The sequence below is a fragment of the Balearica regulorum genome, chromosome 13, assembly GCF_011004875.1.
Source record: "Balearica regulorum gibbericeps isolate bBalReg1 chromosome 13, bBalReg1.pri, whole genome shotgun sequence".
NCBI lineage: Eukaryota > Metazoa > Chordata > Aves > Gruiformes > Gruidae > Balearica > Balearica regulorum.
The window spans coordinates 5,474,713-5,501,689 of record NC_046196.1 but is presented as its reverse complement, the minus strand read 5'-3'; the positions used below and the strand labels follow the sequence as shown (position 1 = coordinate 5,501,689).

Here is a 26,977-nt window from a genome sequence, read left to right as displayed (position 1 = left end):
GGTTGCATTTCTCGGTCACTTCCTGAGCAGAAGCTGCCAGTCCCTGTCATACCTCCAGCGAGCAGCCAGAGCCCTTTGTAAACCTACCAGCTCCCTCTTTGCAAAGGTATGCAAGTAGAGGAGACCGAGTGCTGAGCTAAATCAAACTTCAGACCTCCACAGCCATGCACTGCTTCCCTCGCTCCTGTCCCCTCAGCCGGGAAACCAAGGCTGCCTCTGTTTATCTGCACCCTCCTCACACAGTGAAAAAGCCCTGGGCTTCAGTTTCCACTTCAAAGGCAGTGTTGGCTGCTGCATTGGAGATGGAGCCTGATAATTTTGGTTATGAGTGGCTGGTATGTTCCTACGGCTGGAATTACTGCTGGTGGAGGTGCTTTGCAGGCAGCCTTGCCTAGTGATGTCATCCGAGGGTAGTGAGGGCAAAGTGTTGGAAAAAAGTTTCCTTGCAGTGCTCTGCCCTTGTGGCGAGACCACCTCTAAGAGATCCCATCCCAGTCAGTTCTGGCTTTCTCCGCAGATGCTCTTTGAAAAGGTGCCAGCTGCTACCAACTGTGATGGTGGTTTTCGTGCTGTGCCTACTACTAATTGAAATCAGGGAAACCTGTGGGATTTGGTTCTGTAAGACAAGAAAGGAAGAAATGTGTATCTTGCATTATCACTGCGTGTCACTGTAAAGCCCATTGCTTGCGTACATCTTTCAAGAGAAACCATTTGGCCAAGTCTAACTGATACGTGCAATCATATTTTTAGATTTATGGTGAGGTAGCACTGGAAGAAACCAACAGCTTGGGATTTGGGTTTTGGGTGTTGTATGCAGTGGCTTGTGCAATAGTACGGCTACTCAGGATCTCTTGAACTGTAACTGTGCTTGCTCATTCAGTGGTTAGAGTCCAGGAAGTTTGTGTTGGTGTGTGTGGTGTGGTTTTTTTTCTTTTTTCTTAAAGGTTTTAGTAAAGTAATAGATAGGTCATAGGAAATTACGCAGCTGCTAGCTAATCCCTAGATTTGTCCTCTGCTTTCTTCTAAACTACAGCATTTACTTTAAAAAGTTAAGCAACTATACAAACCAAAGTGCAAATGTATGTCTTATATTTTGGCATCAAAACCACCCAGTCTTATTTTGAACCTTTGAGAAAAGTGATCTAGAGTTTTAATTACACTTTCCAGTCATGTAAATTGCAGAGATAATTGTATACATCAGCATTGTCTGACCTAGTTCTGCTGCTGTGCCTTTCATCTTTGGATCTGCAAATGCCTTACAAAGAAAATTCCTTCGTATTAGAAGATGGAGAACCTGAGGCACAGAGAAGCAAAGCAAATATCCAGCCTGACAGTGACTGAACCCCAAGGGGAAGCCAGGTTTTCTAAATCCCTGCGGACTAAGTGGCACTTATTCTTTGCACAAGTGCCCGCCGTTACTGACTACTTACGTACCCTCACGCTACATGCTGTGTAACTGCCTGCCCATCTTTTTCTAGAAGATTTGTCTTGCATTTCTTCTCCTGAGTGAATGTCGTATGTAATTTCCTTCTAAGCCTCTCAGATTTTGTTGTAGTTTGTGGTTCTGGAGATTGCTGTTACATGTAAGTTAGGTGTGCATTTTCTGTTGGGTTTTATATTCTCTTTGATGTCTGTAACACCTCCCATTTTCTCTAGAGTTGGCAGTAGGATAGTAGGGGAGCAGAGAGAGTCGTGTTGCATTTAATTTTCTGATGCCTTTTTTCGGAAAGTGGCTGGTGAAACAGTGGTTTCACTGACATACAGATATGTGATGTAGGTAAGTAATCCCACATATGGTTAGTGAAGGCTTTGCTTCTCTAAGTGGAGAGTGATTTTTAGCTGCAGTGCTGCTTTGCAGTGTGTAAGCTGATCTTTTTCTGAAATTGAAATCAAAAGGGGTCTTTCTCATAGAGATCAGTGGCATTTGCACGTTGCTCTGAAATGTATCTGGTTTAGTCCTGATGAAAGATGTTTGTTTATCTGCTTCCAGAATCAAATCTTTCTGTTTATCTACAGAGCTGGAGTATCAACAATACAGTCTCCCACTACTACACATCCCATCCCTTGCTCACTGGGGACAGCATGCAAGGTCAGAGGTGCTTTAACACTCCTGACCTGACTTTTCCTTTGGCCTTCGTTCTGACTTTGCTCGTCACTGACAGTCCACACCAAGCGCAGTTGTGCTAGATAGTGGTAATTACCAGTCTCTTTCCTACAGAAGCAAATATGTGGTCGCTTTGTATTTGCTGTATTCCAAGATTTTAGCACAAAGAAATTAAGTGGGATAGACAAAGAGATTTCGAAGCTGAATGACGTTGCCTTCCTTCTGTTCATTGATAGCCAGCTGTCACTGTGCAAAGCCCCAGTGTTGCATTCGTAACAAGAGCTTTCAGATCAAGAGCAGGAATGTGACTGCTGTCCCCTGTCCTAGGGGATATGTTTCTCCCTTATTTCTCTGTTGCTTTATGTAAGTCACAGTGAAACGTCCTTCGTGCTCTCACTCTGTGAAGCACCCATGGTCAGTACTGTTGCGCATGTTTGTGGTTGGGATGTGCATCTTCTGTGGTCCAAGGATGTGGCAGTAGCCTGTGCTTCATCAAAAGCTGACACCAGTACAATTTATGGACTGATTGTCGTTGAATTAAATGAACTATTAACATTGTTTGAACTCATTTGCACTTAAATCTGTTGACTAACGAGAGGTTCAGTTTGCTGGCATAAGGTAGTAAGTGGCCTACAGGAATATAAGCAGTAGTGGCACGGGGGCCGATGGGTGACCTGGGTGCCCTATGTGCAGAATATTGCTGGTATCTGCACTTTTATACCCAGGCTGTGCTCTGACAGCATGCCACTCTCTTAGGGAGAGCCAATCCCAGCAGCTCTCATAATTTTTTAAATGAAAAGCAGACAGTGTTAGTTGAGAAGGTTAGGGTGAGCTGTGCCTGTAAGGATGTGGAACTTGCAGGCTGGATGGTTGCTTTGTGAAAATGGCACGTAGTGTAAGCTTGTACGATAGCATGTTATGAGTGGTGCTGACCTTACTTTGGCCAAGTTAATTCAGGCAGTTTCAGAAAACAAACTAAGCTTAGCTGTGGCGTGTGACTTTGCGATAAGGCATCTTACGTGTGAAATGATTTTGACAGATTCAAGTTTGGGGCTGTGCCTTTTTCACTTGTTTCACACAAAATAAAGACAAAGTGGCTATCTCTCTGTGACAGCAAATGGGTTTGGATCATTTGGTTTTTGTATTTGACATACTCTGTTTCCTTTGGCCGAGAATAAAAGTAACTCTCTAGAGAGAGAAGGCAAATTCTGTGCCTGAGACGTTTCAAAATGAGCTAGCAAGAAAGTCTGCAGGTAGCTGGTGATACAGCCTAAGGCATGGGCTAAAGGAAGGCGTATGAAACCTAGAAACCCTTAAGAGCCTTAAAGGTCAAAGTGACCTGTTAAAATCAGCAGGATAGATTGCTGGAAGCCAGAGCAAAGCTACCAGAAATGCAGTGACATGCTGGTCAAACTTAGCAGCTGATCGGCTCCTCTCCGTTGTCATGCAATTAAAACCCTTCTGATTTTCAGGTTTGGTTGTTTGAAAGGTCTGCCTCTCCCCCTGGGACGTGTTTAGCTGCAGATGTTTGTGAGATTCCAGTAGCACTCTCAGTACATTCACTGACGTTGTGCTTGCTGGAGTAACCCTTGCTGAGCCTCGGTCAGGCAGCACAGCTTGCTGCATGCAAGGTCAGTCTTTATCTTATTTGCATGGCTGGCCAAAGATCAGGCTGCTTTTAACACCAAACCTGAAATCGGAGGCTTGCTCTCTGCAGATTTTTCTCTGCTTTCTCAGGGAATAAGGAGCAGAAAGTCCAGTTGCTGACATCTTTCAGCTTCTGCTGAAGCAATTAGGGAATGCTAGTGGCAGGGTTCTGCACTCCCCTTGCTGGTTCGGGAAGGCCGTGTGAGGGAGGAAGCTCCTCAGTTGAAAGTGGTTTCATAATCTTTGGTGGGAAGGCAGACCACGTCATGGCAAAGAAACGTCTTCAGAAGTCGCGCATCACAACACTGATACGGAGTAGTAAACACAAAGTCTCCCTCCACCCTTGGTCGCTTTGTTGGTGCGAGGAGCCGATATTGCTGGAATGTGGAGACTTGGTGGGTGTGTAAAACCTACAGGACTTCTCCCCAGAGGGGGACTTGTCTCTGGGGCCGAGCGGTGGATGGAATCACCTGCATGTTGCTGAGGCTGTCTCCGCTGTGACGTGTGGGGGTACCTGGTGGCCAGCAGCTTGCTGGCTGAGCTTGGAAAGATGAACGCACAGAGCCAGCTGCTGTTAACACCCCAAAGCGAACACGAGGAGTGTCTTGTCCCAAGGCAGATTGTCAACCGTACAGGCTTCGTCTGGCATTCAGTGGATAATGAAAAAAATCCACCTTGCCTTCAGGAGGAGGTGGATTGCAGCTTTATATTGAAATTATCTGATCCCCTCCCCCCACCTCCAGCATAAGCATTTGAGAAAAAGTGGTTCTTGTGTTATATATTCTTTACCTAAGCTTTTTTCTTTGTAGTTTTGGAGTCTCAAAACCAAAATATATGTGTCATCAGAGCTTACTGCCCAAAGAGCAACATTATGCTACCTGCTCTCATTGCTTTTCTTGAGGAGTAACACAAATGAGAGTTAGTGAATCAAAATGGTGAAGACAAAATATGAATGATTGTTGTCAGTTGTAAAAAATTATTTTCCCTCATGTTAAAAAAGAGAAATAGATGTCAGAATTCAGAAGGAAAAAAAAAAAAAAAAGCTTTTACTTCACAAAAATAAAGCTACTGTTTAAGTATTAGTTTTAAATGGGAAGCAAAGCATGAAACCACAGGCCATTTGTGTGTGCGCAGTGTTGCAAAAGACACCAAAGTGACTGCCAAGCACAGCAAACGCGAGTTTAGGAAGTGAGCATTCAGAAAGACTGTCCAAAAAAGTACAGTGAAACTGAAAAGTATGCTGTGCTTTTTTCCCTACTCTTTTTAAGCATGTTGAGAGTGGATGTTAAACTCCCCTCATGTGTATTTAAGGTCACTATCTCAAAGTCACACCCTTGTGTACAGGCACATTCTGGTTGGATGTGGAAGCGTTTACTGGAATATATTCAGAGAGCCCAGATCCTGACTGGGTGTTGCTGAAATTTTGCTTGCTGATTTTTAAACAGTTGTTCATCTGCACCAATTAAGTTTTGTAGTTACTTGTCTTTTGACATTGTAGACATCAAACTTCAAAGCCTTGCTTGACTGCCAGATAAAATATTGGCATCCTTTTATTTCTAATAGTCCCTAAAATGAAAGAGTGTTACAGGTTCTGAGTTGGAAGGAGTAAGTCTTGATCACGTTGGAATACGACTGGAATGAGAAATCTCATTTGCTCTTTGAGAATAATTTATAAAGAAGTTGAGTGGAGCAGGAAAGATGACTCGGGTTTTCTGTTTTGCAGTATTGAAATAATTAGCTCATAATTGAAAAGGGAGCCTGATTCTGCAGACACATAATTTGTTATTTAGCATAATACAGACACGCTGTTTTAACAGAAGAGGATTAGAACATCTAGCAAGGGACTATTTTCAGTCCTGTTCCTTGTCATCATATGGTGGTTTTACTCTTCAGTTTTCTGTGGATATGAGTTATGCACAAGTTATGAAGTGCAGCGTTGTAGAATGAGAGCACAAAAGACCTGCCATTACGTTTGCCAGATCAGTGGTTTCAGTTTGTCAGTGTTCTTGCCCTGTTCAGGAATTGAAGGCTTGTATTTGAACAGTGGCTGTAGAAAGTTGTCCTAGATTACCTTCTTCTGATAGAAGAGATATTGTTGCACGTTTTGGATGAATTCTTGCCAACATCTGAGAAGGCGTAATTTCTGATCAATCCCACTGGATTTGCAAATTTACTGTGTGTAAAGCTTGTAATATTTCATAGGGTATTTCTAAGAATTTTATAGACTTCTTTAGCATGGAGTTAGTTTTGTCTTGGGCGCTCCGGTGAACCTGGGTTCTAGGGAGGGGATAGGACTCCTGTTAACACTGTGAGAGATGACTTCGACTGCTGCTGTTTGCCAATTCTGTAAACCTCAGGTTAAATTCTGCTAAAACCCACTTGATCTTGAAACTTTGAGATCCTGCATTCTATAAGATTTTTCTGTCAGGATTCAAAACATGAGCACAGAGGAATCTATACCTGGGTAGCACTGGATGTTAGCAGGATGTGCACGAGCCTGGCCAGCTGAGCAAGTTAGGTCAGAAGTGCAGCTTTTGGCACATGAATGTCTGTTTTTTGGGCAGTGATCTGGCTGCACCTTGTTCTGGTGACATGGTGAAATGCCAGGACTGGAACACAGGGCACCTGATTTTGGATCTTAGTGTCTGATTCACTGGGGGCTGGATTTTGCTGAGCTTGATTTGATTGCTCATGGGAATTGGGGAAGTGAAGACTTGTGTCATCTTACTAAATTCTCAGGTTTCACATATGGTTTTAATGATATCCTTAGAGCATTTTGGGGCCATTCAGGAGAAAAATGGAGATGCAAGAGTGTTTACTTCTTATTTTTCATAATGCAGTTGTATGTGGCTATACTAGATTTACTCTACTTTCATATTCACATAACTCAGAGGAAGGTCTTTTAGCTTCTTGAATTCTGTCTGTAGTCTGAATTCACACCTTTGATGCTTTCCTTTGTGGAGAGCATTAGACCTGGTTACAACTCAAGATAAAAGTGTCAGCCTCTGATTAGTCACATAGAGCATCGAGTCATCTCCATCCCCAGCCTGGTTCAGTCTCAGCCTTCTTAAAGCTGTGCTGATGGCTGAGCTGCTGATTTCTGTCTCCAGATTATGTCAGTGCACATTAATGAATGTCATTAATTGATTAAAATGGTTCATGAGATGACTAAGATCTCAAGGAGTCCAAACTTCAAGTGTAATGGCATAGAAACTGCTGATCATCTGTGTCTGACTTGGGTAGCGGCTGGAGTCATCTCTGGGAATGGTCTGATAACTCGCATCCAAGATTCCTGTAGAACTGTCATTTCAAAGGCATTTTAATTAGGTGTTGTGGAGAGCAATTGTGTGATGCAGATTATTAGGGGAAAAATAAATTCTGCAAAGCTTCAGTCACTGTGAGTTTTCTTTTTTCCCCCTAGACCTTCAGCAACTGTGAACTGCTTCAGGATGCCCAGAACAGGTTTGAATGCTGTTAAGAGGACCAACAAAGTCAAGGGTAGCATTCATCCTGCAGCGAGTAGTGAAATGCATGATTTTTTTTATGTGTGTGTATGCCTTAAACACTGTTTTTTCGGCAGTAAAAGTGTCATCTTCAGCTCTTATCCAGCATTTTAATGGTCTGACATGGCTATTTATGCTTTTGTGTCTGATAAGGCTGATGGACAGTTCTCATAATGTGCCTTGTCAATAGCTCTGTGTATTTGTTGTGGCCGTGTTGAGAGCCTGTGGTACTTAGTTCTCAGGAAGGACAACACAGTTGCCATTCTTCTTTGTCCTAGTACAATTTTTTTCACGCTGGGAAAACAAAATGGGCGTAGCATTAGTCAAGGACCGTAGTTTTTAACGCCTGAGAAGAAACATTGTGATTGCCTACTCTGACGTCTTTGAAACCTCATCCAGTGAGTTTTGCATTGACTTGTAATTTGCAGTTCACTAGCTTTTCATTCTGTTCATGAAAGTGTGAGGGAATAGAGGGCAAGCTTAGGGGTCAAATCTCAGTTCTTTACTCATATGATGAAGGTTGTTGCAACCACTGGTTGCTTATCTCAAAATGCATCTGCAGGATCTGGACTTGTAAATGAAGTGCACCAACAGTTTTCCTAATGACTTGCTCAAGCTGCTTTTAGTTACTGAAGGACAGAGCTTTTTCTCACTTTCTTCACGTGAGTAAAGCCTAGTGCAGCCACCGAAGTAACCAATTTCGTCCTTCATGATGCAGCCTTTGTTCTTGACGGCACCAAGGCTTGTATTCATCCTGAAGACAGTAGTCTCTATGCAATGTTGTTGAATCTTGTTTACATCTGCAGCTGTGTATTTAGAGTCGGATATAATACTTTGAGTGACAACAATATATTTAATCTAACAATGGATTACTTGCCAGGGTTACGTGTGCAGGCTGTTTTAAGAAGTGCTGTTAGAATTCAGTGACATCTATGGTACATCTGCTGCTGTTGAGGCATTACTGCTGCATCGCTGCCTCTTGCAGGGGTCACAGCAGCAAGCTGGAACATTGTGTTTCCAGCTCCGTGTAATAACCTCCCAAATGAATGATATACTGGAAAGTAACTGGAAATATTGATGAAAATATTAATAAAAATAAAAGAATAGAGGGGCTGATGACTAGGTATGTCTTCCTTGTGACTGGGTGTGTAGAGACAGTGTGCTTAGATGAGATAAAAAAGAAAATGGGAGACAAGACAAGAATTTCAGAGGTGTGGTTTGTCTGGTGCTGGCGCTTGTGGCTGAGCTTGTAATGCTCTGATATGCACAAGATACGCTTATAGGCAGTTGCACCTTTGAAAATATGACGCTCCTTCTTCATGCCTAATCCTTGCATCACAGGAATGGCTCTGAATGTACAGTAAAGCCTTTGATCTGTGCTTTGAGAGAGGTATTGGCAGAAAATTATTAAGATTGGCTGCGGAGGCGTTAGGATGTGGGTCAAACTGAAACTTTATATCAGTGCATTTGATCTGAGACTGATTTTTTTTTTTTTTCTTCTAAATTTTGCAAAGAACAGAATTTGAGGTTAAGGTTCTGAACTTAAGCAGAGAAGCATATTTCTTGGTTGTTCTCTGAACTTTTGAGTTGGGTTTGGTGATTCAAAATCTTGCAAAATATTGGAATATTTGGAAATGATCTGCTGCAGTGTTGAATTTGGTTTTGGTTTCTATTTTATTCCAGTAAAAGCTGGTAATTTTTTTTGTAAGAAAACAAGAACAAATTCTGATTTGGAATTCCAAGACATAAATTCTAAAATTATACATTCTTTAGAAACAGAAAGCAAAAAGATCTTTCTCAGCAGGGTGCAGGCTAGAGAAAAAGGCAGAGGTTACTTTATTATGCAAGCTTTATATTTCCTTTCCAATAATAATACTTCTCTAAAATGCCTTGATAACATCTAGTTGAAACTTGCTGATCACTTGGGCCTTTTTCAGAGGTGACATGGATGATACACCTTATTTTCAGATGCTTTATACCTACCCTTTTTCTTTGTCTCTGGGGAAATGATTGATAAACAATCTCTATATTAGGCATTCTTCTCTGAATGTTATCTGGAAAGCTGTAAGTAGGAAAATGAAGCTATTACATTCTTGGTGCTCAACCCTTCCTACTAATTCTGCTCTGGTAGTTTTTCTGATAAGCCAGATTTTTCTCCCTAGCTGCAAACGTAATAGTGCCGTGAGATTCTGTTAATGCTGTAGTAACATATAGCCAAAGCAATTAGAAGGAAGAAAGCTCATATTAACAGTAAGTTCATATATACCTTTTGTTCAGCCATGTTTAGTGAGAGTTGAGTTTATCAAATAAAACGTTAAGAAACTGAAAGATGAGAAACAAATCCGTGCCCAGCTGAGCGTGAGTGGCTGGTTGTACTTTAGGGCTGGCCTGTTGTTGCATTGATCCTCTGCCATTCGTCGAAGCAGGATAGGTGTAACGCAGAGCTGTCCTTAGCCTGGCTTGGGGTTAGAGGGAGCAGGATGTTTCCTCGGTCACCGTTATGGTCGTGTGCTGCGCAGTGGCGGTGTCATGCAGTGACGTGGTGGTATTTGTGGATGTTAATTACATAGAGGAGGGTAGGAACTGTTTCCTTTTTTCCATTCCTCCCTTGCATAAAGCATTGTGTTTCATCAATGTTTGGAGTCCACGTCATAACATTCAGTGGTAGTTGTAAGTCTGTGGTGGTTTGGATTCAGATTTACCATTAGATGTTAACGTACTTTGGTAGTATTGTCTTTCTGATAGCTTTCTATTGGAAAATCTGTGGCTAGCTTAACTTTGGGCAAACAATTCACTGAAGGCCGTTCAGATTTCCTTGGTAGAAATTTCTTGGGCTAATACTAATAATAGTCTGATTGTTGAGGTCAAAGCTCTGAAATGGTATGCTTCTCTCGCCCTTTCCTCCCTCAGTGGAAAACTCAGTCTACAAAGTTTTATAGACATGGGCTCTTTCCTTTAGAGATAGTAAATAAATTTATAAAACAATCTTGACAGAGGGCAAGGATGTTGCTGCAGAATTATGCACAGGAAAGCTGACTTGACAACGTAATTGAGCTTGAAAACCAAAATGTAATTGCTGCGGGCGGGTGTGAAACCTGCAGCCATTGTGCTGACACAACCTGAGGCCTAGCTTGTCGAAAAGGCTGGAATTATTTTAAAGCAGGTTTCTATATGAAATTGGAAGGAAGAGGGGGAGTCATCCTAGTCTAGTATGTAAAGCTGCTTTGTTGGGAGGGTGTTTTTTCACTGAACGTATAACTCTCAAGTGATATTGTATAAGCTATCTCTGTGTTGATAGGTAGTGTGCTACATAATTTCTTCATTTAAGCAGTAGCATTATGGCCATCTTTATGGTCTGAGCATATAAGTAAAGCCAAATAAATAACCAGAGGAAATCCAGAAAGCCATCTGGTTTTTCCCGCAGCCTGGGAAGCACTTGTGTTACTTCTCACCTTCAAATGTGCATCACTAGCTGCTGGCTGGGTAAGTAGCTGGTTTTTTCCAAAATTGCATCACCTAGAGAAACATCTGCGTGGTCTGGTGTGTTGTGTTGTGGTGTGAAATGGTAGCAGGGAGGGCAGGCACCTCTGTTTCTTTGTCCATGTGTGAGCCCTGTATCAGAGGATACAGAGCAGATAAATGAGTGTGTCTTGTTGAGGACTGACTCATCCAATTGGAATGGAAAATACTATTGGTGGACTAAGTTTAGTTTTCCAAAAAGCAGTGTGAGACAGAAGAGCAGTGCATGATGCATTAGCATCTGATAAACGAGGCTTCTCTGGAAACACATGCATCATGATTCCTGGGGGGACTATTGCAATTCCTTGGAATTCTCCAGCCTTTCGGGAGAATAACATAAGAGAGTTGCCAGTTTCACACCGCCTGATTGTAGGGTTGCTCTTTGTTCTGCTTTTCAAAATGTGTCTGTTGAGATGATGATAATGACACCTTTCATAAGCATGTGCCCATGGCTTCACTTTAGGCACTGTTATTTAGTTATCTTGAAAAATAACTTGCTAGGCTAATAAATGTTGTATTGAAACAAAACGTTTGCTAGTTGGGTATGCCAGTTTCATACTACTTCATTCTCTGTGAGCGCAATGCCTTTATGATTTTAGCTAAATATTTAATTCATTCTTTTTTTTTAAACCAAAGAGAAAACATCACTTTAAATACTTCAGTGTATTCTTTTGCATAGTAAGGGAGCTTACGAAGGTAATTTAGGTTCTAACTGGTGCTCTGTGTCCTCTCCATTATGCATTTACCAGTCAACTGACACTTTTCTCAAATATTTACTCTGATATTTCACTGCAGTTGCCCCCTCCTTCTCCATTCCCTCACCATATCCCTTCCACGGAGGTATCGCACACATTTCAGTTACCCTCTATTTAAATAGCAACACTCCCTGCCAGTACAAACAGTCAGTCAGTTGTTAAACAATGAGGAAGACCAACAGTGGAGGAGGTTATGGGTGGGGACAGGAGTGTGCAAGCACAATTTTGCAAAAGACTTCCTGCTGAAGAGAAGAAAAGAACACTTTCCGTTAGCGTCAGGGTGTCATTCTGTAGTGCTGAGAGAGACAAAATCAGGAGGAAATCACTGCTGCAGAGACTAGAGCTGGATCTCGCTTAAAATTATGTAGAGCCGTCCAAATTATTGTTGAAGGTAAGACATGTGAAACAAAACACTGGCACTTTAGCCATGTTTTCCCACCTCCTCCTGTAGCAGAAGGTGATTCCAAGTGGCTGTGACTCATCCTCAGGAGGTACCTGTGTTTTTTTGCCTCATAACAGCGAGAGTTTAGTGAGACTATCATTAACAGATTATCCATAGCTTTTTTGAAGGCTCCGCTACATATCCTTTCTCTCATCTAACATACAGCAGACAGCTGTATTCACATTTTACTGGGAACTGAAGGCTTGATCATTTTTTCTCCAAAAAAGATCAGAATAGGGCATTCCCTGTTAGGAATTCAGAAGTGTGGTTGGGTTACTGCACTCCCTGTCCTGTACTTGCTCATCAGAGTGAGGTTGGATGTGGTGTCCTGGGAACTGCTGGGTTAAAAGTACATTAAATAGAAAAGGAAAAAAATTGTTAATGGAAACCATTTGATGACTACAGTGTCTAAGGGTTTCATGGCTCTACAGGTAAAAGGCATGGGCATGATAAGTAGTGTTGGAGAATGCTTGTTTAAATGAAGAAAAACTTAATATATTAGCATATTTATGCTATGTTTAGTTTTACAACAGTTTAATTTCTAGATCTTGTAAATAAAATGTAGTGAGAAATGAGCTGGGATGTGCATTAAGGAGGTGGTGACATCTGTCAGGATTGCAGAGTCCATGAGTCAAATTCTACATTTCTAACGGGACATGGGATCCTCGATAGCTCAGCTTCTTACCAATTCAGTATTTTATACTTGATCACCTTTCAGGTTAGACTTACCTTGCACAGGTGATAGAGGGGAATGCATTGCTTCCGTTGCAGCTGCTGTCAGCCTCTTCAGTTTGTAAAACCCTAAAACTTTCCATGGGAGGTGCAGATCCTTGCACGGTGGATGTGGCCCTACTGATAACAAATGCGATTTCCTTCTTCACCTTTTGTTGACCTCCTAGAGATAATAAACCACAGGAGATCTGTAAACCAGAAGTAAAAACCACTGTAAGTGCAAGGCCAGTATGCATTAGAAACACCCTACTGCCATTACCTAAACTAGTTCTGAAAAACAAAACTGAACAGAGATCTCCTGTTTGTAGTACATGTCACTGTGGCCACGTTTCCAGTTATTTAATAGACTGATTGTTTTCCAGGTGCCAACTTTGTGTTTGAAATCAGCTGATGATCTTTCATTTCCAGCTCTCAGGGCTGCCCCTGGTTAAAGTAGTCATTAAAGGGTGGCATTTTAGTTTAGCATACATTACATACAAGTCTGGCTTGGTCTGATATCCTTACCCCAACCCTTTCTCCTCTCTCTGGTTTATTTCATGGCATGTGACATGGCTGATTTATTGAAAAAGAATTGAAAATAGAGAGGAGCCTTGACTCAGGAACGGTTTGTGGATGCCGTTTTGTTTTCTGTCACATCATTGTTGCTATGGTGACTTAGGAAAGATCTGTTTAGCAGTCACTAGATGTTTCATGTTCTGGGCAAACGTTAGGGATTTTCCAATATTCCTCTAACAGTTGTTTTACAGAAGTACGTACATGTAGAGTCTTCTGCAATAAGACCCTGCTACTCTTGTTACTTATTGCTGCTTCTGTGAGAAGGTGTGTACCTACTCTATTTTAGCTTGTGGTGTCCCTTCCTTCCTGAAGTAATTTCAAGGAAGGTGGATAAACAACCTGCCTGTCTCGTCAAGATTATCAACTATTTCCTCTCCAGGAGGGATGTCATGGAGTGCAGTGCTGAATGGAAAGGGATGGAGAACTTGAACCCTGCTAAGGAATGGTCCTTCTTATGAATCGGTTATGCAGTTCTGGAGGAGGAGGAGGATGTGTTTGGAGCTGATTCACGTGGTTGGAGTCAGGAAGTCTGAGCTCTCTTCCCACATTTCTCAGGCTTCTCATGTCTTCTGAGGCATGATCAAGAGCATGATGCAGCTACAACCTTAACTGAGATTTTCTTCTTCTAGGTTGGTAAGTGGGGGACAGTAATTCTTCTGTTCAAGTTCCTTACGTTCATTGGGAGGGATTGAAGGCTGCAGCACATGCTTGGAGAATTGCTGTGGTGGGGGGGCAAATGCACCTTCCAGCATGTCATCCCTGTTAGCAGAGGTTTGAAAGCAGGAGACAAGATTTCTTATATAGGCTTGACCTCAGAGAGCTTTTTGGACACCAGCACTGCAATCGATTAAGTGTCCAACCCTACTAGACGTTCCGGTGGAGCTTCTTTTCTCAGGCTAAGCTAGCCAGAGAGAAAGGGTTGATTTCTTATGGACTAGTTAGACAGGGTCATCTTGATGATGGACATCATCAGAAAGTCTTCAAGATCCATGTCTTATCTTCCTCCCAGAAATTCAAGTAGTTCTGTTGGTGAAATAAACTGAACACTCATAAGTGAGTCTTCAGCTGTGTTTGACTGTAAAAGAGAAGGATCTCCTCATTTTTTAAAAAATAAAATTCTGTATGCATTTCAGCTAACATAATTAATATATTTTTCCTGCTTATTTGACTCTCCTGTCATGATACATATCCCATAATATGACCTTATTTTCCCCCCTTCTTAATGATGAACTTCTATTCTGTGCCTGAAACTTATTTCAGATCTGAATTAATTTGAAGTTCTTCCCTCTGCTGGTATCTGCTGCACCGATTTCACAAATTTTGTAGCTTATATGTCTTAATATTGAGACTAGTTTTTTCTCGTCAGCTCTTTGGTGAAGAGTTTTGGCCTGCCCATGTTCTAGAGCTCCACAGAACTGATACTTCAGCCCCACTGCAGACTAGAAGGTTTGTTTTCTGCACAGTCTGGGGTAATCTGTTTCTCACTGGCAGCTCTTACGTTTTTATTAGTTCTGTAAGGTTAATTAATGCAACAGCCCCCAGTCCCAGTTGTCTTAAATACTGAGAGGAGTGAAAGAGATTTATGCACATTTTTGATGCAAAGCTAGATGTGGTTGAATTTCTGTTGACTTTCTGAGTTAGATTCCCAGCTGTTACAAATCAGTGAAGTTCTGCTGAAGTCTTTTGGATGATCAGCTCAACTGAGGATGTGACCTTTCTTAATTAAATCATGTCACTTACTGATGTTGAGCTATTTTGCACTGAGCATATGACAGTTGTTGCTGTATTTGTTTATAGAGAAATATGAGATATATTTGTACTATCTTTTATCTCTGTGTAGCTATAAAGACAGGTGTGTGTGTGTACACATTTATACACACATATACACACATGGAGATTTATACACAGAGTCACCCACACAGGAATAAATGTGGTAGGAAAACCCCTCCCTCTTTTTCCTATCATTAATTACTCACTAGTACGCTCTAGGCTTCAGCTGACATGGATGGGTAGAGCCTCACTGAAGACTTGAGACACTGTGTCCAAATTTCTTTCCATGCATCAAATTGCTCCAAACCCAACCAACCAAAACCTCGACAAGCATTAGTACAAAACTTGGAGACACTTGTGAACAAAGCAGCTCCGAGCAGAAATAATTTTGATTCGCTCCACAGAGAGATCCCATCCCTGCAGGTCCCTGGGTTAAGCACCCTTGTCACCCAATGTAGTCCTACTCTCGATGCACAGAGCAAATGAGGGCTCGTCTTATGGTTTAACACATGAAACCTCTGATTTATCAGGAGAAGTAGGAAGGGAATGGTGATGATGGGCAGGCTGGGGGTCTGGGAGGTGTGATGGATTAGATGAGAATGTTCCAAGGAGGCTCAGAAATTCCTTTGGGCAGCTTTGGGGCAGAGTTGGGTGTCTCCCTGCTGTTAGTCTTTCAGTCTGTTTTCTTATCATGTTAATCTCCGAGAGATTAACATTGACTTTAAACTCTTTCAAGTCATTATGACATGTGAGCGTGGCAGTAAATTTTTCCATATCAAGAGTGAGACAAATTGTACTGCGCTGCATATTATGGCGTAGTACTACTAATTGCTTAACTTGATAAATGTCTTCTGATAGGTTATATAGTTAATGAACAAAGATGTTAATTGCTCTTATCTGAAATAGCTACATTTGCAGGGGCGTTCTCTGGAGCCATGGATGTCTCCTAACAGAGATTTATTTCAAATCATCCATTGTTTTCAGCAGTTTCAGAGTCCATTACCCTTCAGTGTGCCAGACTGAATAGTCTCCACCCCCATCAAAGTTTTGAGAGCAATCAACGCTTCCTACATGTTATTCAGTAGGACTGAATCTTATTTGGGTATGGAAAACTTATATGTAATACAGTATGCGCATCATCCTGGGCTGCAGCAGCATGGCTCATTCTTGAGAGCAGCCAAGAGAGAAATAAGCACCTGACAGTAGAAGAGCAAGGGTCTGGAATAGCCCTGTTTCCCCCCCACCATCTGGAGTACTTAATTGGGAAAATCATTCTTCATTGTTGTTGTGTTGGTGGGAGTTGTCAGTCTAAATACGTTTTAATGTAAATAACCATCTCTATTTGTAGAATTCATCTTTTCTAGATGCTTTCTTTGGGAAATACGCAGCTGAAGATTTAGTACATTATTATATGAGTAAGTGCATACAGCCCCGTATTAACAATGGACGTCATGTTTATTCTTTCCCTTTTAGAATTTCCCATGGAAACAAGTGGGCAGATTTTTGCATTATTGAGTAGTCTGCTGCTGCCGACTTTTCCCAGAAGCAGTAAGAGAAAACTAGCCTTATGCGTGAGCTTACAAGTTGTGCCAGTTTTGGGAGCACTGGATTCCCCTAAGATTTGATTTATAGTAGGTTTTGGTGTGTGGCTATTCTGGTACAAAGTTGTTTCAAAGCTGTATGATTAATAAATCTTTATCGAGCTGAAAAAAGACAAAGTTCTCACTGAGGTTAAAACATACCTGATTTCCCAATGGAGAAGTTACATGTTTCGTTAGGAGGCTAAAGGCTAATGTGAAGAGAAAAATGTTTCCTTGATTTAGAGTTTTTGTTTGTTGTAATAAATTTCATTTTCATTTATGAGTCTCTTACAGTTTTTCAGAACATGTTCAACAGCAAACAGCCACAAGTTAAAACTGTGACTGTAAATCTGTAAGGTGACATATGGAGATTCTCTGGCCAAAGTTTCCTAAGTCAGGATTAATTTTGTAGAGTGAATGAGAAAAGTGCATTATCTTGCTTTGTTTGATAGATTTCAGACTTTGCCAAGAAATACAATCTCCTTTCAAAAATGACAGCTATAAAAATAAGAGTTACTATTTTCTTAAATAAAGACATTTTGAACTGAACTTGATGTATTACTGCTGAAAGAGGCTGTGGCTTTAGACTCTTGTACTAATATTTAGACTGAAACATTGAGGTCCTCACTGCTCACCCCCTCCATGATATGCTGCCTCCCCCAAGTTATGTTAACGTACTGATTTCTGTTTCACGTTACAAATGGGACTGAAGGAGCTAAAAAGTAATCTGGCAAAAGCTGGATGGGTTCCCTGATCTGCCTGACATCACAGCCAGACAAATATTTGTATGGGCAGAGGCAAGGTGGGTAGATGGAGCAGGGAATGCTGCTTAAGACTGGCGTTGATGCCAGATGCTTCATGGTGTGACCCACTGAGGATCGGTGTCATTTTAGGTATTTTCAAATCTCTGAATCCATATTTCTGGTCTTGCCTGTTGTTCTAATTTGAATTTCCTCCCATGGAGCGACTTGGGGGTGAGGATGCAGCGTCTGTGTGTGTGTGTGTGAGGGGGGGTGTGTGTGCAAGCAAGACCAGCTGGAACATGAGAACGTGCAACACTTGCCCTGTTTATTTATCGACCACAATGATTCACTGTGATTGACGTTTGCATACCTGAATGTCAAAATAACCTGTGTTTTAAGAGGAACCAATGACTCAGGCTGTGGTTTTACCTCAGGCCATTTCCTGATAAACGGCTGAACTATGCTTGGTCTTGTGAAAACAGAACCGGGGAACACCACTCTGTCCTCGCATCTGTGTGTGTGTGCAGGGATTAGGGAAAGGACACCTTTGTGTGGGGCTGACCTTCACCTCCTTGGTGCCGTGGTTGCTCTGTGAGGAGCACCATAGCCTTGTGAGGTCCAGGAAGTCTCGGGTCGGAGGACAGCTCTGTTTCAGTGCTTCTTCAGAGCATTTCTGCACAGCCCTGATGTGGAAGTGTGGTCTTCAGTGCTTGACAGTATTTACAAGCACAATTTCAAGGAGCTCTGCAGAGTGATAAATCACTTTGCTTTAGACTCTTTCAATTGCGAAACAGAGGTGAAGCTGCCTGTAGCTGGTGTTTTCAGAATTGAAAATATTTAACTTCATAGAACATGGTGTTTTAAATGAAAACAGAAACAATGCATATGACATTGCTTATAGGGATTAAAGTAGATTTGGGCTATTCATTTTTTGAGTAAGATAACAAACAACTGTAGTAAAGCTTTGTGTGTGGTATGGCTAGATAGAAGGTATGGAAGTGAGATCATACGAGTGCTATATAAACTACCTCATTGGCATAACGCTTTCATTTGGAGAGATTAACCATCTGTGTAATTCCAGGTTATGGTTTAGGTAGTCTTCCCATCCTTTGCAAACTGCAGAACTCTGTGTTCCTCCATTCTCCTTAACAAAAAGGACTGTCCTATGAGGAGAGGTTTACACCTGGGATGAAATCACTTGTCTATGGCTACGGAGCTGTGATTGAACTAGATCAGTTGTCTTTAATGCTGCTTAAATGGATAGTTTAAGGTATAGAAGAGGCTTCTCTTGGGAACAGATTCTGTGAGAATTCTTCCAATCCTCTTTGAAGTTAATGGAGGGTATTAAGGGGAGTCAGCACCTTCTTAAAAGAGAAATTTAAATTGCTTTAATTCATTTTATATTTGCATTGTCTGGTTCTGGATTTCTCCCTTCTCCAGTCTTTCAGAGCCTGTTTTTGATAACTTTGCCTCCTGAGCATACTAGATTTTATGCTGGCTCTTTTCATATTTTTCCCTGAGTGTTGTAATGCTGATTACCGAAGGATCTTGGGCCTTTGGCTTCCTGTGAGAACGAGATAATTACTCTCCAGTAGGCAACGCATGACGTACAGTATCAGCATTAAGCCACTGGGATTCCAGTCACTAGCGTAGAACAATATTGTGGGTAAATGAATAAGCAGAAGTTTATCATACTTCCTGCATAACAAGGTTTTCGTTAAAGAGACAGCGAAAATTATTTTCAGCAAGGGCTAGTGTAAAATGAACACCGCCGCAACAAATGTTACTGAAAAATATATTACATTTCAGTTCCCTGGCTTGCTGGGTTTTTCTTGCTGAAAAGGCAACTGACTTTTTGTAGCAGCAGAGGTGGATGACAGGGCCATCATTGCATTTTGGAGATGACATTTATGGCCTTATGAACATGTATGAAGTGTATAACTTCAAAGTACAATTTCCAGATGCGCCACCTACTTAACTTATGGAAGAAAGTTGTACCAATAAGAAGTAGAGACGTTCCAAATGGAATTTGCTTATTTCACACTCGCCCCCAGGAATCCTGTGTTGTGATTTTAAAAGCTGGCCCTGTTTGACCCTGAAATAGAACTGGTTTCTCCCTTGCCTTCTTTATTTCAAGTCTATGAGTTAAAAATAACTTATGTATTGGGCACAGTGGGAGTAAGTTTGAGAAGTTTAAGTTATATGTAACCCAGTAACAGTGAGAAAATAATTCATAAACATGAGTTCTATTCTCTTGCAAGACATGGCTAACCCAAGGATTTATCTACATGATGGGATTAATCAGCATATTTGTATGAAAATAGTTTCTCTGCCATTGCAATACTGATCAGTTTGCTTATGCTATAGCAAAGCAAAAAACCTGCTGTTTTTGAGGACCTCTGTGAAATAATCAAATTACCTAAACAACATGAAGACTTGTGTAAAGTGTGGTGTATGTATGTGTACTTCATAGATGCACAGCTGTATCTCTGTGTGCTTATTTATATTTAGGACATAATTTTACATGTGCTTGCATATATACATTGATATTTCAGCTTATCTCAGAGATAATTGTACATCTGTAATGCCTCAGAATTATGGGGATACTAATAAGGAGTTTCATGTTTAACTTTTTTCCTTGCTACTATCAATTTATATTGTACATGTAATTGCAGAGCGCAGTTACTTACTTATGTTTTAATTGTGACTTTCACTTTAAACTGGGCATAAGCAGGCTGTGCAGGAAATGGGTACTTACGTATAGGCTGAGATGAGTAGATTGGTTGCTCTGCTTTTGCTGGAATTGAAAAACTGAGGGCTGAATCTTTGGAGCCCAAATACCACCGTTACATGTAGCAGTCTAGATTTTGATGATGTGCTTGATCAGCCTTGCAGCCAGGGAGAAGAATGAGTGGCATAAAACTGTTTTAATATGGTACACTGTTGTTCTGCCTGTACGATGGAGACGCTTCTTTGTACATTGATAGCACATGCATGGCCAGACCCCTTCATAGCTTAGTTCAACATGAGATTAGGTTCCATCGATTTTTGGGTCCAGAACAAATGCAGTTTGACCTTTTTGTATTTCGGGCACCTAGGTCTGGCCTGGTTTTGGTCTTATGTGGGTGATCTTAACACTTGAACAAGTTGGATGAAGGTGGCTGGCTGGATCTCTGTGTAGGAATTTTGCTTTCCAGTTAGATATTTTGCAGCTATTTTCAAAGTCAAGAGTAATTTTGATAGTGCTCTTCTTTGAAATTGTGAAACTTCTGATGGCTAAGTAAACATTTTTTTCCTCTCCTTTGTTTTCTTACAGCCAACTGGGTACATGGAAAACTCCATTTCCTACAGTGCTATTGAAGATGTTCAACTGCTCTCCTGGGAGAATGCCCCTAAATACTGTTTACAGCTCACAATCCCAGGGGGTACTGTCTTACTGCAGGTACAGTAAATACAGAAGTACAATTTTCTTTCTCTCTTACTATGAATCTCCTTTAACTTCTGTTTGCTATGCATGAAATCTTAATTAGATGGACTCCGAAAAGTCAGAGAAGTCAGTGCTGTCAGATTACCTAACTACCAGAAAATTTGCTCAGGGTGATAGCTCTGAAACTCTTCATGTTGTTTGACAGTCAGAATGGAAATTTTGGGCCACAGCGATTAAATCTTCTTGCTGATTTTGTGCATCAAAATAGTGCTCCGTGGAAAGGCACATTGATGCCTGCCTGGGACAATTGTTATTTTTACATAGAGTCCTATTCCTGCATGAAACAAGTTAAAATTTTCATCATTCAATTCATATAGGAAACCCATAACTTGCACTGGAACTGACAGATAACTTTTTTTAAAAGATATTTGATCTTCACTGGAAGATTTCAGTATATTTGTATGGATATCTACATATGCTAGTTCTCTAAGTGTTGTTTTCAAACAACACATTGCATGGAAGTTATTCCAGATTTCTTCATCCACTTGTGAGGCTTTGTAGGACTCCTTAGGTCATTGCAAGTTTGAGTGATAAAAAAGCACTCCAGAGTGCTTTGGAACTACTTTAGGAAAAGAAAAGCAACTGAAAACCCAGCTGCTTGGCCCCCAAAGAACTTTGAACAGTCATAACTTGAAAAAGACTGAATTGACTCCACCTTAACTCTTATGATAGTTCTCAACATTGTTTCAAAGACAATTTGTTACCTGTTACCCTTTGGGAATTTACTTTTTCCGTGGAATATACAGCTGTGACAGTTGTGTATGTGCATTTCATGCAGGTAGGACTGTAAACAGACTGGGTGGCCAATTCCTGCAGAAAACATGAAGAAAAGATGAGTTTAAACTGTGGATAACTCATGAAAAATTAAAAAGTATTTACAAACGATCATCTAGTCCAAGTGCCTGACCACTTCAGGGCTGACCAAGTTAAAGCATGTTATTAAGGCCATTGTCCAAATGCCTCTTGAACACTGACAGGCTTGAGGCATCGACCAGCTCTCTAGGAAGCCTGTCCCAGCGTCTGACCACTCTCTCAGTAAAGAAATGCTTCCTAATGTCCAGTCTAACACTTCTCTGGCACAGCTTTGAACCATTCCCGCGCATCCTGTCACCACATACCAGGGAGAAGAGCTCAGCACCTCCCTGTCCACTTTCCCTCCTCAGGAAGCTGTAGAGAGCAATGAGGTTGCCCCTCAGCCTCCTTTTCTTCAAACTAGACAAACCCAAAGTCCTTAGCCGCTCCTCACAGGACATTCTTTCCAGAAGGAATTTCGTTATTTCTTGGTGGTGAATTGTTTGCTGAAGCCCCTGTAGGGCCACAAAGTATGTGGCAATGGCTCTACCTGCAGATTATGAGAAACTAATCCAAGTGGTACTATTTAGCAACCCAAGACTAGGTGCCAAACTGGTCTCCTGTAGAGATGTGGAACAGCAAAGTGGACTCTTGAGTTGGGAAGCCAGTATGAGTAACACTAGGTCATGCTAAAATTAGGTCCAGCTCTCCTTTACCTTCATTTCAGACAGGCTGGCGGGTCTGTCCATATGCAGAGCTGTTTGCCAGCAGCTCAGAGAACACAGTACCTGACTTGAGTCCTTCACGTGGTTCCTGTGCTTGGGGTTTGGGCTGGTTTTGGAATGCCATAAAAATATCATGATTTTCAACATAGCAAATACACTTTCACTCTGAAATGGTTAGAGGTGTACATGGAAACATTCATCGCCACATCCTTTGTGGAGTATATTTCTGGAGCTCCCTTTCACTTACTGCACTGGTGTAATCCTGGGGTTTTGCAGCCCTGTTAAAGGGGGCTGCAGCCATTCCCCCATTTTAATCTGAAAATGATGCAGCTAAGTTAAGTTTGGGATGACCTGAGAACATCTAACTTTGTGGGCTCTCCTGGTGCATAGGTGGCATTTGTGTGTCTTTGCACATGTCCTTGAAGCAGAGGCATGTGTCCCATTGCACACGGAGCACACGTACATGCCTCTGCTTGGTGCCTGGTGAGATTCTGTGGCTCAAAACAGCATACTGATTTTAGGCATTACTGGGGAGTGTAGGGAGTCTGAATTTCAGACAGGCTGCTGCAAGTCCACCTAAGTCCTGATTCTGTGGTTTGAAAAGCCTCTACTGTGCGTGACAGTGGGGAAGGCAGGAAGACGAGCCATTGTTTCCCAGCAGCTAGATTAGGGAAGAAGAAACAGCTAGATTATCGAAGAAGTCTTCCTTGCCTAATCTGTTAATTGAATTAATTAGAAAGAAACTCACGTGTCAAGTTGGATGATTTTGATTTTTTTTTCTTGAGATAATTTTGACTCAGGTTTTTTCCATAAATTTCCTTAGTGGTGCTAGGAAATTTACATTTATATCTGTTTCAACAGCTAGAATAGTTACGTATGCCTTTCCAAATTCTGTTTCTGAGTCTTTATTCTGTAGTTTATGGTAGATGCCTTTACGGGCCTGCTTAATAGGAAACAAGATAAAACTTGAACCCACAGCTCCCTGCTGAGTTTAAAGGAAATTGGTAGGGTGTGCAGGCTTTAATCTGAAGGAGCCTGCCATTTGTTTCCTTAAAAAAACCCCCAACACACAAATAATGACGTTTGTGAGAAAGTAATGTCTTAGCATGGATGCTTTGGTATTTTCTTCGAAAAGATCGGTGTCTTTATGTAACCTCATAGGGACTGATAAAGAAGTGGAGTGAGCTGGGCTTCTGTTATGTTTATTGCTGGCTGGGTTAGCAAACTGGATCAGATTTCATTATAACTCTCTGGGAATTTCAGCATAATTGAAAATACAAACTTTAAAAATGTTTTTAGTATGACTTGGTCCTTGATAGTGTCTCGATTCATCAACGGTGGCCAAATCGGAGGGAGTATAAAAATAGATTTCCCTTATACAGTTGTAATGCGTATTCACAAATCTAAAACAGTACTAAAAGTAATGTTTAGTATACTTAAGAAATCAAGATGCAAAAATGGGATTTATCTTGTAGTTGAGTTCAGCAGAAATTCTCTGGTATATGTGACAAAGAGTCTGAATATCCAAAAAAAACCATGTTCACTGAGGTGCTGGGAAACGGAGATGCTGAGAAATTAGCCCTTGCATACTTCAATTATTTCCAGATTTCCGAGAGACTTCAATACATTTATGGGAAATTGGCACTTCCGATCTTTTATAAAATTGTTCTGCCCTGCTAGTCCGACAGCAGCGTGCTCTGATGTAATGTCCAACTTTGGTATCAGGAAGTTTATGATAGTGGAACAAGTAAAACTAGTCCAAAACATCCCCAGTACTATTTCTTCTGAAGTGTACTTTTGGTGAAATCTGTTGGGTTTTTTCCAGAGAGTTGATCTAAATGAGGTCTATATATGTAGGAAAATTGTTTAAATGAACCATTTTGACATATTTTTTAAATATTTCTGATTAATTTGAATTTTATATTTCGATAAATGTTTTTGCACATGCTGTGCTTTAAATTCTTTAAGACTATGGGATACTATTGGCATGGTTTAACATAAAGTGAAGCATTTTAGTAGTTCTGAATCACAGGCTTTCCTGATTTTTCATTTTGCAGAAAAATATAAAATTCCAATTTCTGCTTCACTGATTTGAAGCAAAAGCAAATTTTGGACAACTGGCATTTCCCTCAGATGGAAATTAATTTCCAGCAACCCTCGTGGGATGATGTTAGCACGTGGTGTTAGAGCATCCTTCGTGTATTTGTCTGTGTTAGGCATGACAAATGCCACAAGAGTCCGAGTCCATGTTCAAGTTCTCATCCCCCCTTGTCTGCTGTCACCAAGGTCTATTTCTGGCTTATTACTGCACAGTAATGAGTCAGAGAAGGAAGAGTGCCATTACCTTTCCTTACAACATCATCCTGATGTCCTCCCATAGCAATACTGACCCATCCCAACCTATTTTAACACATGAAATCTGACAAGTGGCGCCGGAGGTGATGCAGCTCCTCTTAGGAAATCGGATCACGATAACAGGACGTGTCCACCTGGGTTTCAGAGGAGGATTTGGTTCTCAGGCAGCAAACAGCTTAATCAGGGCTGGGATCACATCGAAAAGTCGGTCTTCATGCATGTGCTTCCCACTCAGTGTTTGTTGTATAAGCACAACTGTCTGAGCACAGGCATGTTTCACCGCCCCGCAACTGGGGACTCTCATTGTCCCTTCTGGGAGCATGGATAGTCAGTTTTCTGGGAGTCACAGACAGTTGGTTTTCTAGACATGCTGAGGGCTTGTGTTTTCTTTCCTCCTGCCAAACGATGAGGTCGCTGCTCTTTCTGATGCGCAGCAATTAGTTCTCACAGATTTTTTTTTTTTTTTCCTTTCCTACAGTTGGGATAGCAGGTGTGAAAGAAGGTGTTGCTGAAGCTGGTTCGTAGGCCACAAGCTCTTTAGGCCAGGAAATAGGAGCTAAATTTAGACTTTGAAGACACGTGAACTCTTTAGTATCAGTAATAGCTGGGCCTCCTTGTGCTGGGCTAAACTTCTGCTCTTCGCTTTCCGTTCGTAAAGCACAAACTGCAATTATGGTATCGTGTGAATGATTAAGAAGAGGATGCTGCTATTGATAGTCAAATAACTGGAATACCCTTCTGAAAGAGATTAAAAAAAACCTTAGAGTATAATTTCACGAGCTGCTTAGCACCAAATGTAGGAAGAGTCCCAGAAAAAGGCTTTGGTATTTCAGTCATGACAGTACTGCCTGCTTTCCTGTGGCGTCCTTTCTTTTGGATGGGTCCTAAATGCCTTAAAGCTGCCACTTCCATCCTTACAGCTAGTGTTGTTTTATTCATTTCTTGGCAATCAAGTGTAGTCAGAAGGAAAAACAAACAGAACAGGAAGCCTTGACAAGCACAACAGTCACACGTTCAGCTCGGTGTTTGAGCATGCTGTTTTTGCCAGGGAGTCCCCACGGTGTATGTTTCCACTGGATTTTTTAGTAACATTTTATTTTAGTGTCCTCGGAGAACCTGGCTTTTGTTTTAAGCATGAGTCCAGCTGATGTTGCTGGTGTGGAGAGGCAATGCAAACACCAGAATCCAGCAGAGACAGGGAATATTTTCAGGAGGAAAACGGCATTTCTAGCAATTCCCAGCAACTCCATGCCTGAGTTAAGCCAGAAGAGTGGCAGATTTCCCTTGCAATGCCTGCCCGCGTCGTGGAGGTGCAACGGGGAGACGTGCTTCAGCAATGTAAAGGTTTTGTACAGTCTGCGTGAGGCAGCAGTGTGCATGCCGTGAGGGTTCGACTTCCTGCAGCCCTGAGCCGCTCTCCTCCGCTGTTTCTGTGGGTGATAATAAATTGGTGAAGAGAAGCCTGCAGTATTTTCCAAGTCACAGTAATAATTGTCCGCTGGAGGAAAGAATAACAAAACCCCATCCTGCTGACCAGAGAGCAAGCGAGGGAAAGAGAAACACAGAAAAAAACCAGAAAGAGTTAAAAGCAGAATCTGGATCATCAAATCCCAGTTATTGCCACATCTTTTCAGATGGCAAAATCCCTTAGGAGAGTATGTGTGAAAGACGCTGTTGTAAGGAAGAATCTGGGAACTTTTGCTACGTGGACAAGCTTGTTCTTGTATTCTTCTGAGTAACGCGCATACCAGTCAAAAGGGGTGCCGTGGTGCTAACTTACCGTTAAAGGAACTTGGTAGCATGGCATGTGCGGTGTGGTGGAAATGACAAATTTTCTGCTGATGCTTGTTGCTGTAGACATATTGATATCAGTGGAGCTGTGAGTGTTTATCTATATTAGCTAAAGGTCTTCACCATTATTTCTGGAGTGGTTGGTTTCTTGCAGAGTTCTGTTTCTCAGTAGCATGCAGATTCGTATTTTGTCTTCACCTCGCCTGGGTGGAAATTATTGCCGGGGCTGTAACCCTGATATGAAACAAGTGCTCAGTTTCCTATTTTTCTGAGTGAAAAGAAAATCTACTTTTAAAAAGTTTGCTGCTTTTTCGTGAAAAAGTGTATTCCTACTTGTTGACTAAGAAATGAAGTAGTTTGGTTGCAGAGAAAAATACTTCCCTTTTTGAGCAAAGATGTAAATTTACTCATGTTGACCAAAGCTCTGTAGGTGCATGCATTTAATCTCTTGCACAGTTTTCCTCCCATGAGCAGTCT

At 41.4% G+C, this 26,977-nt stretch overlaps 1 protein-coding gene across 1 annotated transcript in view; it reads left to right on the top strand.

The window, feature by feature from the left end:
• Nucleotides 1-26,977, top strand: part of CMIP (c-Maf inducing protein) — a 136,843-nt gene that overhangs the window by 51,797 nt on the left and 58,069 nt on the right. Inside the window, exon 2 of the mRNA XM_075765927.1 lies at nt 20,667-20,792. Coding sequence (XP_075622042.1) covers nt 20,667-20,792 — 126 coding nt within the window. The remainder of the gene's footprint in view (nt 1-20,666; nt 20,793-26,977) is intronic.